Here is a 15,950-nt window from a genome sequence, read left to right as displayed (position 1 = left end):
ACCCAGAGGGTCTCTAGCTGTCCACCCTGGTCCCCAACACCAGCTTGCAGGGACATGTAGCTTTCCTTCACATAGAGAGCTACACCCCCGCCCCTTTTATCTATACAATCCCTCATGTACAGGTTCAACAAGGACAAGTGCAAAGTTTGGAGGGATCAATCCCATGTACCAGTACAGTCTGGGGGCTGACTGGATGGGCAGCAGCTCTGCAGAGAAAGACCTGGGGGTTACAGTGGACAATACATTGAATATGACCCAACAGTGTGCCCTGGTTGCCAAGAAGGCTAATGTCATACTGGGCTGCAATGGTAGGAGTGTAGACAATAGGTCAAGGGAAGTGATTATTCCCCTCTATTCAGCACTGGTAAGGCCACATCTGGAGCACTGTGTTCAGTTTTGAGCCCCCCCAATATAGAAAGGATGTGGACAAATTGGAGAGAGTCCATTAGAGGGCAACAAAATGGTGAGGGGACTGAGGCACATGACTTATGAGGAAAGACTGAGGGAACTGGGCTTATTTAGTCTAGAAGACTGAGAGGGGATTTAATAGCAGTGTTCAACTACCTGAAGGGGTGTTCAAAAGTGGATGGAGCTGGACTGTTCTCAGTGGTGACAGATGACAGAACAAGGAGCAATGGGCTCAAGCTGCAGGAAGGGAAGTTGAGGTTAGATATGAGGAAAATCGTTCTCACTAGGAAGGTAGTAAAACACTGGAGCAGGTTACCCAGAGAGGTGGTGGAAGCTCCATCCTTGGAGGTTTTCAAAACCTGACTAGACGAAGCCTTGGCTGGGATGATCTTACTGGGGATGGTCCTGCTTTGAGCAGGGGGCTGGACTAGATGTGACCTCCTGAGGTCCCTCCCAACCCTCATCTTCTATGATTCTGTCAAATAACTAAAATGCCACCTGATACCCACGGGGTAGACAGAGCACACAGGAGTCCTACTGAACAAGAAAGACAGGCCTAGGCTCACAACTTTCCTGGTTTAGCTTGGGGCCCAGGACACTAGATTGAGACAAACAGTTTTGCTGAAACCAGAAGGTGTTCACCCCAAAATCATTTTATGAATATTGTGTCCTTTTGAAGTAACAGTGTTCACAATGCTATGGTATTAGAGGAAATACGGGCTTATTTAAGGCACTGGACTAGGAGTGATGTTTGATCCTGGAGGATTTGGTGTGACTAGAGACTTGGAAAAGTATCAATTAATCAGCATAGCTCTACTAGGGGAACTTGCAGAGGATCCCATATCCTGCCACAGATTCCTCCGTGTCCTTGGGCTGGTTGCTTAATCTCAGCATCTGGGTTCCACATTGGCAAAACAAGGATATTTTAGTAACATTGTCCCTTTTTCCTGGCCCTTAGTCTCATTTGTTGGGATTGTAAATTCTTCAGGGAAGGGACTCATTCTCACAGGGTTTGTACAGCACCTAGCGCATTCCTCCCCTGTTTCAAATCTTAGTTGGTGTCTCTAGGCACTATAATTAATAATAATAATAATAACGGGAATGTTCATGACTGCTTCACCACCAGACTCCTTGCGGGAAGGTGATGACCTGTTTGACTTTGATCATTATATAGCAGTCATGAATATTTACAACCTGCTCCTCTGCTGTCATCTACAGACAAAAGGCTCGGGAAATGCCGAGCACCCCTCATTGTTCCCTCAGCCACCTTGGCTATATAAGATGATTCCTTCCCCTTTTTGGGGTAGATTAAGCCATAACCTTCACACAGACTGCACTTAGAGCTGAGTGGCATTGGTATTTTCAGAGAAGTGTATATAATGAGCAGTAACCTGGTAATTAGGGCCTTCAGAGCAAGTGGCGTTAAAGGGGCATTCACACACACGTGCAGTCTCTCCCCATGGCCTGGGTGTTCATTTCTCTGGTTCATTACACAACCACATCCTTGAGGCAGCGTCATTTCTTCATTGTTTCTGTTCAGCACCAAGTGCTGCCCAGTTTCCATTAAGAAGTGCTTTTGTATCCCCCACGTGAGGTGACACTATACAAATGCAAATCAGCAGGCAAAAGTATGGCCAAATTAGACATGCGGGAGTCTGCAATGCCCTAGGGTGGCAAAGAGAGGCCAGTGCAGTGTTGGGCTCTGCCAGCCACACCACACAAGTGGTGAAACTGAGCATGGGTCCCTACTTGGGGCACAGGAGAGAGGGGGCCGTGATGTGAAAGGAGTGTAGGGAAAAAGGATTTTGCATTTTGTCCAGATAACATATCTGAAGGCTAACTATGTCTGTCTATCTGGGATAGTAAGCACTTCAGGACAGGGACTGTATTCTATTCCATTTGTCAAGTGCCAAGTTCAGGGGTCCTATTCTCAGTTGGAGCTGTTATGGCTTAATGGAATAGAAATAAATACCTGTATTTCCTTGCTTATAATGAGCACATTTTTTTTCCAAAAATCAGCTGCTGGAAATATGGGGTGTGCATCATAAGCAAGGAACTATGGTAATAGCCTTTCTGCACCTGTAAGCTTCTGCTGGGGGGAAAGGAAAGTGCTCCATGGAGGGTGTACAGTGAGCAGACTGAGCTCCCTAGCTGCTGCTACTCAGCTACTTACTGCTACTTACTGGTATTTTCAAGGAAAGGTCTTTTTTTCATCATTATGCCTTTCAGAACCAAGGTGTGTCTTATTCGGGAGCAGGTAGTATGTAGTATGCAAGAGAATATGGTAACAGTAGCCAGAAATCATGAGTTCTCCTGGACCAGACCTTTAGCTGGAGTGACTCAACAGCGCTGTTCCCCTGATTGCAGTGGAGCAATGCCTGAGCACCCAGCACCTTGCCAAATGGATTCCTTACCTTGGCTGGGGTCTACTGATGCTACTCTAACAGACATTTGTATCTGTATGAGTAAAGAGCCTAGGAGCCCTGCTCGAGGACCAGACCTCCACTTCATGTGGTGCTGTATAAACCTGGAATAAGAAAATGGTTTCTGCCCTGGAAAGGTGACCATCCAACTATAAGACAAGAACCACAGAATGATACAGACAGATGAGGGAGCAGATGGGATCAGGGAGACAGCATTGATGGGTGTAATTGGGGTATTGGATTGACTTGTGGTGTTTAGACTGGACACAACACAGTTCAGGGTGTAATAGAGCAGTCGTGGTAGGAGGGATATGGGCCAGCTGACCTTGCCCATCTGTGAATGCAATGAGCCGGGTGCAGATAAAAATGTGTGTAGGGGTATTGCGAGGAGAAAGTGAATGCGCTCACTAGCCTTCTGCCTCTACAGAGCTGGGCTCCTGCTTTATGTCTGTTTCTGAATAATGAAGTTTAGTCTCTAATTTGAATTCTGAATCCAACACTAAAGTCACAGCAGTTAGCAACCTCTGAGGTACATTTGTAGAGGGGCTGCTAGACTGCAAATGCAGCGGTTGTTGCCAAGTGGGGTGTGCTGAGTTTTGTGTGAGAAGCCTGCTTGAGGTCCACTACTAGGTGCCTGGTGCTCACAGGCTGACAGAATTGCTAGTCTGTTCTCATGAAGGTTGTAATAGGAGAAGTATGGCAGGAGGTTTGTCATGTCACTGCTGAGCTGAAGCGGCAAAGCCACTGGGATGGGACCCTAGAGGGAAGGGGCTCCAAGTTGGGACTGAAGTGTGTTGGCAGAGCTGTGTGTGTTCAGGACCACAGTGGTGAGGGGATGCAGCAGATCAGAAGAACGGCGCCTTGGCAGAGATACAGAGGAGGCTTTCAGAGTCTCTCGGCTGTGGTTTTCATCCCTTGCTTTCTCGAGTGCTGGTAACTGCCAAAACTCAGCGTTATTATATCAAAGTTTAGTCTAGCCCAAAATCTAGGAGCTCAAAGCTTCAGACAGACGCCAAGCACTCTACATGAGTGCTGCTACAACTCCCACAACCTCTGCTTCAGTCGACCATGCAGTTGTCTGCCAGGAGATGACCTGGACAGAGGGCACCGTCCAATGTGACCCCAGGTGACCAACACGACCTTTCCTGCTCACTGCTGGTGGTGATCTCTCCATGGCAAGGTCAGAGCAGACCAGCAGGGGCCCATTTATCTGAAGGCAGAAGAAGCTTGCCATGCTGTTCCTGTGCTTAAATTATGTGCATGCAGGTTGGACCAGGAGTTGTAACAGCGATAATCTGGAGGACACCAAGAAGCTCCATGTGCTCGAGGATGGTGCAGTAGCTCTGAGTTCCCGGTGTGCTGCATGGCTGCAAGAAACTGAATACAGTGCACTTAAAATAAAGATCCAAATTGCTACAGTCCAAATTGAGTCCCTTTGTTACTGCACAGAGCTCTGTGCTTGAAACAGAGCAGGTTTTAGTCTCCAGGGTTGTCTGTCCAGCTGGGTTTACCAGGTGATCTGCTCGTTGTTTTATTAACTCCCGCCATGTTACCTCATCACATTGCATAAACTGAACATTAAATCTGATTTACCAGCTTCCCTCCAATGGTTCCACTTACCTTTCTCTCCCCATGTGTCCAGTGAGCTATGGTTGGAATGGACCCAGCCTCTTTTTAACATTATTTTCTGACAAGCTCTTCAATTTTTATTCTCATACACTCCCAGGGATAGATCTTATACTATTGAGGAATTAGGTACCTGAGCAAGACCCTATTCCTCCCTGCTTGTATCCATGAAAGACTTGTCATAAAGGGTGGGGGTGGTTTCTTCTACTCACTTCTCTTGTGATTCAGTGTGCAGGCTAAGATGGCAGTGTGTTACAAAAGTAGATGCATTAATGGATTTTCAGGGACTCAAGAAAGGTGGAATAGGATCATAACGAGGGGGCCAACTAGGAAGAATAGAATCTGCCCCTCCTTCCCCTCATGTCTGAGGGTGTCAGCCAGATAAGAGTAAGGCAAGGCAAGGAGTGAGTCCTGATGTTGGTTGTACCCTTACCAGAAATACCAGTGAACAGTTTAGCCCTTAAAACACTGAGCAGGTGTTGGGGTTTGATCAGGTTGCATAGGGTCATCCAGTCTGTGGATTGGAGAAAGTTTCTAGCTGCAAGAATACACATCAGAGATCATACTGGAAGTCTGCCCGGCCTCCTCTGGACATGTACTACTGGCAGTGCCCTACCCAGCTGGCAGTGTAGGATCTGCAGCTGGGAATCAAACGAGGTATGGGAGCACATGTCTGAGAGGTCAGATTGGGCCAGGAGCATATTGCAAGAGGAGGTGGAAGCCTGCAGAAGTGAGGTGAGGTGGGTTTGAGGCACAGCAAATAGCTGGGCACAAGGTGGTTCTCTACTGGTCAGGGAGGTCAAGGATGATGGCATAAGAATTGCCCATGCTGGTCAAAGAGTAAACTGTGTGGCAATCATTTGGGGAGCACAAAAATGGCCTCTGAGTTCCTCCTGCTCCCTAAGAGTTTGGCTTCTCTGCTCTCTTGTGCCCAGATCTGCCAGGGTGAGTCCAAATCAGTGTAAAGGAGGGAAGCCTCAGCTGGATTTGCTCCTACATGGGCAGGATGCTGTAGCCAGAATGACTGGCGGTGGCTCAGGTGCCCTTTAGCCTCACCTCCTGGTAAGACTTTTTCTGTTGCCTTCTCCCCTGTGCAGTACAAGCAAGTGGAGCAGTACATGTCCTTCCACAAGCTCCCGGCAGACATGCGCCAGCGGATCCATGACTACTACGAACACCGCTACCAGGGCAAGATGTTTGATGAGGAAAGCATCCTCGGCGAGCTGAGTGAGCCCCTCCGGGAGGTAAGGAGGGGAGCTGCCAAGGGCCTATGGGGGAAATCATGGAGGCCAATGGGTGATTGAGGTTACTCCCAGCTCCAGCAACCACAGAGCTCACAGAGAGCAGCAGGATAGGTTAATACAGGTATTTTGTCAGCTGCCCAAAAGAAGTCACCAGAGTAGAAGGGCAGCAGGAGCACTGGGTGGAGGATGGGGCACAACAAGGCCCAACTCCTTTCTGTGCCTCTGTTTAAGATAGCTTCCGCTTGCTGCGTACAGCAGGTAGCCACAAATAATTTTACAACCCTAGAGAGACATTTGTCATCAGCTCACCTCTGTCATCCCAGGATGAATCTACACATGCTACTAATGTAATATAGGCTTACTGTGTATTAAAATACTGCATAATAAGCCTTCCCCAGGAGCATGTTTATACATGTTGAGCTCAAATCTGATCCCAATGGGAACAGTCCAGTTCAGGGCTATTCCTTCCCTGTTCTGCCCCCTAGGGCTGTGCGAGGCTTCGGACCATGCTTTGGATCTGGAGAAGGGGGAATGGGGCTGGTCCTGATGTTCACAGGGCCAGGAAAGCTCTGCTGGCTACAGCAGCAACTGTCTCCTGGTCTCGTGCACATTGGGAGGGCTCCCGATGTGCACAGGGCTAGGAGACAGCTGCCACTGCAGCCAGCGGAGTCCTCCCAGCCCTGTGAAACATTGGGGCACAGCTGCCAGCAAGCCCCATGCCCAGCGGGGCTTCTCTTTTTTTTTCACGGGAATTAGCAGATCTTTCAAACAAAGGTTAGACTCCTGGTGAGGATGAGGACACAAACTCTCCCTGCCCTGGTGTCTGACTTCCCACCTTCCTGTCCATTCCCCTCAGCACAGCTGCTGCTCTCAGGTGTTGTGCCTCGTAGAGATGTTCCAGCTTCTCATAACCACTCATACATTTTATCCATCACTTGGTTCAGGTTTCTAAGCCCCTGGCCAGCCCTGCAGGGCCTGCATCATTAGCACACACTGCCCCCCTTTCAGCACGTGTCACTTAGTGCATGGAGTCATCTCCTTCTTTATGGTAAATCACTGGGAGGTAAATGACTCCCAGGTTTTAGGAGTGATATACGTCCCTCCTAGAGGAGTGATTTAGGTGATTTACCTCCATTTCACTTCATGTTGCCCTCTGAATCTGAACTGATGTGACACAGAACAGACTGAGTCATTGGCTAGCATCATCATAGCCTAAGAGGACACAATACAGTGAAAAATAAATAAGAGTGCATGCCTCTCTTATGGCAGAGGTAAAATCACATTAGATTGTCATTGACTGAGGTTGACAACCTCATGGAAGCGGAGCCAAGCTGTGCCACACTAACATGGCCACCTTTCCACCTCCCCTCTTCCCCCACCAAGTCTCCAGCTGCTCCTGATCATTCCTCTTCCAGGTGGCTGGGTACATCTGGACAGTTTAGCGTCTCAAAATCAGGCAAGGACAAGGTAGGGTGTAGGGCTGCCAAGGTGGGTTACAGCATATTCCCAGGAAGAAGCCCCCTGGATATGTCTTGTGGCATTTCACCAGTAGCACCCACTGCCTTGTACAGCGCAAGGCCTGCCAAAGCAAAGCTTTCAGGGATGGGTTGTAGGGGAGGCAGCGTGAGGGTCCTAGGTGGCAGGGAATGTCTTGGATTCAAGCGACCCCCAGCATCAAACACCCAGCCTTAGTAAACCTGGCTGTGCTGTACAGGCATCTAGATGCTCTGTGTCCTATCCCAGCATGCGCTGGGTTCTGCATTGAACCGATGAGGAGCACGGTATTTTCTTTGGCTTTTCTAATGACCTGCTCAGGGATGTTGAGGGAGAGTTCATGTCATTGCGCCCTAACTGAATACTTGCCTGTCTTTGTGTGCATATGTGTGTGTGACTCCCCTGCTCCTTGCTTTTGTGGCCAGGAAATCATAAATTTCAATTGCCGGAAGCTGGTGGCCTCCATGCCTCTGTTTGCCAACGCGGATCCCAACTTTGTGACATCCATGCTGACCAAGCTGCGGTTCGAGGTCTTTCAGCCAGGGGACTACATCATCCGGGAGGGCACCATTGGCAAGAAGATGTACTTTATTCAGCACGGGGTGGTGAGTGTGCTCACCAAAGGCAACAAGGAGACCAAGCTGGCAGACGGCTCCTACTTTGGAGGTGAGAGCTACTAAGCCATCCAAGTGTACTGCTTAGCAATGAGGCCCAGGGTTGTTCCCTTTGTACCCCCTGAACCGGGGATGACTGCACGTAGAATGAGCATCTCAATCCCCTCCTCCCTCTCCCTTCATTTGTCTCCTCCTTTGCTGCCTTTTATCTTGCACTGAAATTGTCAGCTATTAGGGGTGAGGGGCAACTACTTATTCGCAGGGGTAGGGGAAAGTCTAGCACTTTGTGCCATAGGCTGTTAGTGCTGGTGTATACCGTGTCAGTGTGAATCTCAAGGACTGAGCGCACTGCATCCACCTGAGTCCATGGGCATGCTTCAGAGGTAGGAGTTTGCCTCGGAAGCTGCTCTGGACTTTTGACCGGTGCCCACTCTCAGTCCTGCCAGAGACCAAGGGCCAATAAGCAGGTGGTGGAGTAGACATGAGCCTGCACCAGCCTCAGAGATAAACTTCTGGCTTCAGAGCACCTCAGGAAACTCGAGTGGGCTGGGCTTGCTTCGTCCCGTCCTTCACGAGACCTGCTGCTGGCACAGTATAGACAAGGCCTCAGGCAGTAAGAGGATACAAGTCAAAATCAATATCAAAATCAAAGAGAAGACTGCTCATTTTCTTCTTGCTTCATGTACATTAACAGATCTGCCAGGCAGAGGCCCTTAATATTTCCTTGGGCCCTGCAGTTCTCCTACCACATTTTTATTATTGTATTGAAGTGGTAGCTGGAAATCAGAGCCCTACAGTGTTCAATGTTGTATAGCCATGGGCCAAAAAAACCCGGTAGCCCCTGCATCAGAGAGGTCCCTAATGAAAGACAATGAGGTTCCAGAAGTGGACATTACAGACAGACAGACAGCGGAAAGCAGGATGACAGTCAGACAAACGTGAGGGTGCTAGGGACAGAGCACTGTCTGCTGTTTCACTGTAACTGCTCTGCAAAACCTGCCCAGCAAAACCTCAGACCAGGCAAAAGTTACACAGACACAAATTCCTGTGCAAACATTAGACTTGCCAAAATTCAGTGTACTGTGGAGAAGAGACACGGAGCGGGGCTCTGCCCTGGTAGGCCTCAGAGCTGTCTCAACCACATAAAAGATCTCTTTCTTGTGAGGACCCTCAGCAAGTGTGAAGAAACCCCACTATGCCAGCAGGGTCCAGGGTGCTTGCGCAGTGAGCAGGATATTTGCAACCTGCAGTCCGTTTGTTGGGCTTTGGGCTCGACAGTCCTGGGTGGAGTTTCTGGTTCATATGAATCAGAAATAGCCGAGGGAAATGTGTTGGCTTCATCACAAGACTGCATTGAGCCTTCCTTTCCTGGTATAAGACCTCTTTCCATGCCTTGCAGTCGCTCATTCTTGATACACCAGCACCCCTCTGTGCACTGGCTGTGGGCTGCACCCCACATCTGAAGCTAGATAACTAGTTTGCTTCCCAAATACCAGCTCTTCAGCGGGTGCTTGACTGACCTCTGAAGGTCTAAAATAGGACAGAGGACCGGCTGGCTATGATGCTATTTGCAATGGATAAATGGGACCGTGGACTCTGGTTCAGGTTATATTTCTTTCTAGAATGACTTTGGCCAGATTCCTTTGGAAGGTCCCTGGCAGCTGGAGCGGGAAGGATACCAGCTTCAGACCTAGAGTCCTGAAACTTTTATGCCCAGCTGTATAAAGAAGAAAGAGTGCACTGAAGTTATTGCTTAGGCTGCACTGACAGTCAGGAACCATGCTGGTTGCCAAAAGAGAGTGGTTTTCCTCCAGGTTTAATCGTCCATTAGGATAGCTCCCTCAGGAGTGCTTATCTTAATTTTTTTTTAAAGGAATTAAAAGAAGTATCACCAATCAGAGTTATCACATCACAGTACTACTGTGTCTCCAGCTCTTGAGCATATAGTGGGTGCACAGGAAAGATATCTGTAGAATTACACACACGCACACACCAGGTACGGAGAGGAGTAGAGCCACAAAGTTATACCAGTCAAGAGCATTGCAGTTTTACCTCCAGGGAAGTGTCCATTGTGAGTATGGCTACATGTAATGTAAGTCAAAGGTCCACCTGAGCCCAACAGAGCTAAAGTGCTGAAGACACAGCAAGAGCATACAAAGAGGTAAAGTGGGTAGCAACACATATATATTTGACTCCCTAGCCCAAATGACCAGGTACCCTGTTACAGCTGGGTTGACTAGGGCAGCTTTTGGCACCTATGCAGAGCAAGACTTAAACTCACACCTCCCCAAATGCTGAGAGATGCCTTTTCTGTTTGGCCACCGGGCTCATGGAAATGTTAAATGTTAGTAACAAATGGGCTATATCAAGTGTATCCTGACAACAGGGTCATAACAAATCTACAAATTCCTAGTCAGCTTTGTTGCCTGTGTGTTGTTGGTGTGGTAGATCGTTAACACCTCCTCATACAGAGGCCACAAGTTAAACTAGAGACCTCAGTGCAAATCTTGAGAGAGTTCAGTTCAGTGAGACGTGGCTTGACCTCCTCCTCCCAGCAGCCCAGGAGGAGTTGGAGAGACGCTTCCTCCACTCTGAATGCACAAATGATATCTATGATAATCCACCGGAACAGAACTTGACTAGCTAATTAGATCAGCAGACTCCCTGAGGTGCAATTTTATGCAGTGGCTACCGCAGTTGAGTATTTTGTTTTTAAATGTTATTGCCTACCGAGGACATTTCCACTGCTAATGTTTGGGAGGGGAAGGTGAGGCAGCCTAGCCAGATCCCATTATGCAACAGGAGCAAAGGCTTTTGCCGGGGGCAACGTGGAGGCAGGGATGGTGCTAAGGGGCAAGGCTGGGGACGTTTGAACTTGGTGCGGGTTCTTCTCCCAGGAGTCTGAGGCTGTGTCTTTCTTTCAGAAATCTGCCTGTTGACCCGAGGCCGGCGTACGGCGAGTGTGCGAGCAGACACCTACTGCCGGCTTTACTCACTCTCGGTGGACAACTTCAACGAGGTGCTGGAGGAATATCCCATGATGAGAAGGGCTTTTGAAACAGTGGCACTGGACAGGCTGGATAGAATTGGTAAGTACAAAGTGTGGGGTGAGCTTCTGCCACCTGCTTCCCTGGACTCCGTTCCCAGCAGGGACGTCTCCTGTTTCTCCTTTCACTGGTTGTTTCCAAGAGGGCAAAATGTCACCTGCCCTGCTTTCTTCCATAGCCCCTGTTTCCAGGATCTCCTTTCATAAGTTCCATTTCCATGCAGATAAATCCAACCACCTCGTGCACATGTTCCTCTGCCTCCCTGCTTCCATTGTCCCCAGTTCTTAGTGGTGTTTTTGGCAGGAAGTCATGGAAGACTTGGCAGAAACACTCTGATGAGATGCAGAACCCTTGTGCCTTGGATTAGACAGGATTGTGGACATCAGCTGAAAATGTGTGAATGGCAATGACATCTCATGGTTGGGAGGAAGTGGGCCAGAGCCCAATGCCTTGTTTCTGCAAGCAGTCTCAGGGATTTCAGTGAGATTTCCTGTGTCATAAGATGCTTCCTGGCATCAGGGGTTAGACTATGCTCTGTCATTAGCAGGGATACCAGCTAGGGCATAATTAAATGGACTAGGGCTATTCATTTTTAGGGCCAAGACTGGTTATCAATCAGCCTGGTTGGGAAGAATCTCAGAGCCTGGCAGGAGGAAGGGGAGACCAGGGTCTTTCGAGGTCCAAGTGACACTCTCTCTTGCCAGATGCTTACAGAGTATAATAGCCAGCGAGCCAAATTATCAATTCATCCAGTATCAGCAAGTACCCAATTAAACAAAGACCTGGGGCTATTGACAAGATGCTCCAGCATATGCTCCATGGCAGGTTGTTTGCACAGGACATGGCAAAATGCTCAACCTCTGCCAAGCTAATGGAAGTGCAGCTGAAGTCGATAAATCCCACATAATGTTATTGCAGTGGCTCCTGCAGTCCCAGCAGTGGTTGTGGCCCCAGAGTAGGAGTCCACCTGTACTAAAAGGCTCATCATCTAAATGAACAAGACAAATAGAGGGCAGAAGGAGGGATAGACTATTCCCTTCTTTAGAGGGGCACAAAGAGAATAACTGACTTGCCCAAAGTCCCATGAGGAGTTGGTAGCAGAGCTGATGAGTAAGCCTCCTGGAGACCTGCTCCCAGGCCTTAAGCCCTACATCACCCTTCCTTTTTAATACCACCAATCTTAACATCTTTACTGTTTTGAGGAATCAGAAAGGACACTGCTGTTCTGGGCTTCATACTGAGGAGGCAAGAAGGGGCCCTGCATCAGATCAGGGAGAAACCCCCTTTTTCTGTGGGCTCCAGGTTAGGCCATGCCAACAGAACCCCACTCCATCCCAGGCATCTTATAACCAGCAATATTATAAACAGGAAGGCCTGACTCCTAAAGCAAAGCTAAGAGCTAAAAAAGGTACCGCTTGGTAACACACGGGCTAATTAGCCCCCAGAAAATAGTAGCAGCCCCATCACTTGAGATACTTAAAACTAGACTGTACAAAGCTCTGGTAGATATGCCAGAAGGAGTTAGTTCAGTGCCCAATTAGGCCTAAGAGAGCTTTTCCATCCCTAGTTTTAATGAGACTTAGTTTTAAAACTTGACACTAGGAGCAGTGGCAGTCTCACCTCCCTTGGTTGCTATTCCTTAGCAGTTGTGTGTAAGCTAACTATAACAGTTGTCACACACATGCACCTTCTGCCTGCAAAGCATGACCTATCAAGAATATCATTACCATTGCTGGGCCCTGGGCTCAAGTGTCAGAGGGCCACCTAGCTATAATAATACCTACTACTGCAGTACCTTTCTCATGTTTCAAAATGTTTATGGGGGAGGCCAGTTGCATCATCCCTATTTTATAGATGGGAAATTGAGGTTTAGAGAGATACTACGGCTTGCCAGCAGTTACCCAGAAGGTCAATGGCAGAGCTGGGAATACAGCCTGAGTGCCCCAGTTCCTTTCTGTGTCTCTTTGCACTAATACTTTGTTCTGGGCCAGAACAACCATGTGCAGTGAAACCAAGATCTAATAAGGGCTTTGGTCTTTCTTGCCATATTTCTCTGCTCCTCTGGCATGGCACCAGTCATTACAAGTTGCTGTGAGTATGTTGGGGGCATATAAAGTACATTATTCCGTCTGAAGTTGATTTCAGCTTCCACTAGCTGCAGCTCTTCCCTACATATTCAAAGAGCAGCTGTATCCATCCAGTCCAAATGGCCTTTTGCCTTGGTTAAGAAAACAACAAGGAACAAAAGAGAGATCTTCAGTGGAGAGCAGAGGGTGTTTCATCGCCTCCATTGCAGTCTGCGAAGTTCTACCTGCACAAAATGGCGGCTGCAAGCAGAAGATCCCTAGAAATAGAAAGGTACAGGACAGACTAATGAATCATGGTAGTTTTGGTAATAAGGCAGCAGATGTTCTGTACATCCGAGGGGAAGCTCTTTGTGCTTGGATATAGTCCCTATTACTGCAGTCCCTGACTTGCTTCCAATCCTCAATGTAGTAATCTTCATCCGGTGAGCCAGGCCATTGCCACTATCCTCATTTTATGAACATGGAATAAAGAGGCACAGTAAGAAGTGGGAAGAATCAAGGCTCAGATCCCTGTAGGTATTTAGGCAACTAACTCCTATTGATTTCAGTACAGATTAGGTGCCTAGAGCAAGGTCTTCCAAGACCATACAGAAAATCCATGGCAGAACAAGAAACTGCACTTAGATGCCCAGCCTGGGGCTCAAACTGCTGGATCATCCTTCCCCACTCACCTCTACTAAGCAATATCAAAACAAGAAACCCATCTCCAGCCATGGCTGCCCTGGAGACTCTGTGTGTCATTTATAGCAGTAGTGTTCAGCTCATCTGGCCTTGTGGGCCTGTGGGCCAGATGGGTGGTGCGGGGCCAGTGCATGGGCCAGATCAGGAAGGTGGAGCCTGTCTATGGGCTGGATGGAAAGCATGGAGCCTTGTCATCTGACCTGCGGGGCTGGGACTTGACAGTGGCATCATTAATTGCTACAGCTGCCGGAGCCAGAACTGCCAATAAACTTCCCACTACCAGACTTGCATCCCTGTGGGCAGTTTCACCAGCCAAATGACATGGTGCTGAGCTCTGGATCCGCCCTGCAAGCTGGATCTTGGTCACCCCCATCTCTAACATCAAGCATCGTGCCTCCATTTTACAGACCAGCAAACTGAGGTGCAGAGGGGCAAATCAGCCAAGGTCACACAGTGAGCCAGTGGCAGCATGGGGAAGAGATTTAGGTGGTCTGTTTTCTAATATGCTACTCTTAGTTTTGCAATGCTGCTTTTCAGTGGCACCATCAGAAATGAAGACTAGGGGATGTCTTGTTGGTGTGGTCTGTGCTTAGTTCCTGACTCAGATTCCCTCAGCAGGAGCTATAAGGGCCAGTCCCATTTAGATCACCTCCTTACTGCCTCCAGACCCGTTTTCCTGGTTTCTCCATGTTGCAGCTGGGAAGCGGGAAGAGAAGCTCTTCATGTTAAGCAAGGCAGGAACTACTAAGCAGCAGTAGCTAATACCAGGCCTTCCAGCATCAGTGGCTGATGGGGGAGTTGCTCTCTGTTACACTGTTCTCTGAACCAGCACAGCATCCATGCCTGCCTCTTTCCCTTAGAGAAATTGCCCTTTGCATGCCGCCACAGAAGAGAAAGGGCAAGGTCAGAAGGTGACACGGAGGAGTTAGAACAACAGGCCCAGCAGCACAGTGGTCTGGCTTTATTCTCTCTCCTTCCCCCTTTGCTGCTAACCCAGAGCTACCTTGGTTGCTCTGCCAGCTGGATGTCATGCAACAGGGGAGGTATGAGGATAGTAAAGTGGAAATCCCTAGTGCTGCTGCTTCTCATTCTCTGTAGTCCTGCTGCTGTCTTGTGTCCCTAAGTGTCAGCATCTCAGCAGCTGGAAGACAGCACCATACACCATTGCTCCACCGCACCTTTCCACCTGAAAGCTCCCAAAGCATTTGGGTTGGGATTTCTTCAGGGAGCCTGAAGGAGTTAGCGCCCAGCTCCCTTTCAGCTTCAGCAGGTGTATTCCTGCCTTGGCTTCCACTGGCAATCTTAGTTGTTATAACCAGGCATCATTTGACCTTCCACTGAAATGCCCAACTTCAGGACAACCATGCAAGAGTGCTTGATGGATTAGGAAAGCGATTGTCTCAGTTAAAGTCTGGGGGAAACAGGAGGCAGGAAGTGGTAGCAGCAGCCGGATGTGGATTAGGACACCAGATGTGTCCCCCCGGCTCCTATGGAATGTGGTGGGGGACGTTCGGTCACTGTCGTCCAAAGCCAGGGGCCTTCCCAGCTTGCCCACTACTGAGCTGCACCCAGTGGCGTGCTTTGGAGAGTCCAGTGACCCCCCTGGACAAACTGGTTCGGTTCTGCCTTCTGGCTCAGGACAGTTCATAAGGGGCCATGTCCATGAAGGTGTGAAGAGACAGTTCTGAGCAGAAGGAACATCATAGTTTTGGCTCAAGATGTCCTCAAGCAGGTTTGTTCAACTCAGCTTCAAACAAGTGTCGCTTGTCAAGTCAGTGGTGCATTCAGTGTCTCTGGAAACCATCTGCCCAGGTGATACTGTGTCCTTGAAAAGCCTGGGCATCATTTGAGCACATCAGAAGGTTTGGTGGACTCTATCACTGTCTGACACTGTGATGAGAAGTATCTTGTGCTCGGAGCCTCTTTGGCCCTTTCCCCTGCTGTGAAGGGCCAATAGGTAATGGGCAGAACCAGGAGAAAAAATCCATCCCTCCACCTGGTTAAGCTGACGGCAGGGATATTTATGATATTAGTCACTCTGCAGAGGCTACAGAGACAGTGGCCAAGTTATTTCTCCAAGCAGTGGAGGGACAGAATGACAATACAGTGGAGAGATGAGAGGGCAGCAGGGGCTGTATCAGCTAACTAGAAGCGCAGCAAGGCATCCACACATGCAGGGAAGATGCTGGTTGAGTACCCAGGTGTGGGTGGAATAGAAGCATATTTCATAGATTTCATAGACATTAGGGCTGGAAGGGACCTCGGGAGATCATCGAGTCCAGCCACCTGCCCAAAGGGCAGGAAGTCAGCTGGGGTCATAGGATCC

General features: G+C 48.9%; 1 protein-coding gene across 2 annotated transcripts in view; it reads left to right on the top strand.

Moving 5' to 3' along the window:
• The window catches only part of HCN4 (hyperpolarization activated cyclic nucleotide gated potassium channel 4), a 166,272-nt gene that overhangs the window by 131,038 nt on the left and 19,284 nt on the right, over positions 1-15,950 (top strand). For both annotated transcript variants that reach the window (XM_019533294.1, XM_019533293.1), the window contains exons 5-7: positions 5,555-5,701; positions 7,621-7,861; positions 10,734-10,898. In XM_019533294.1, coding sequence (XP_019388839.1) covers positions 5,555-5,701; positions 7,621-7,861; positions 10,734-10,898 — 553 coding nt within the window. The remainder of the gene's footprint in view (positions 1-5,554; positions 5,702-7,620; positions 7,862-10,733; positions 10,899-15,950) is intronic.

This window comes from Crocodylus porosus, unplaced genomic scaffold (assembly GCF_001723895.1).
Source record: "Crocodylus porosus isolate Cpor-Errol unplaced genomic scaffold, CroPor_comp1, whole genome shotgun sequence".
NCBI lineage: Eukaryota > Metazoa > Chordata > Crocodylia > Crocodylidae > Crocodylus > Crocodylus porosus.
This window is presented reverse-complemented; position numbering and strand designations above follow the sequence as displayed.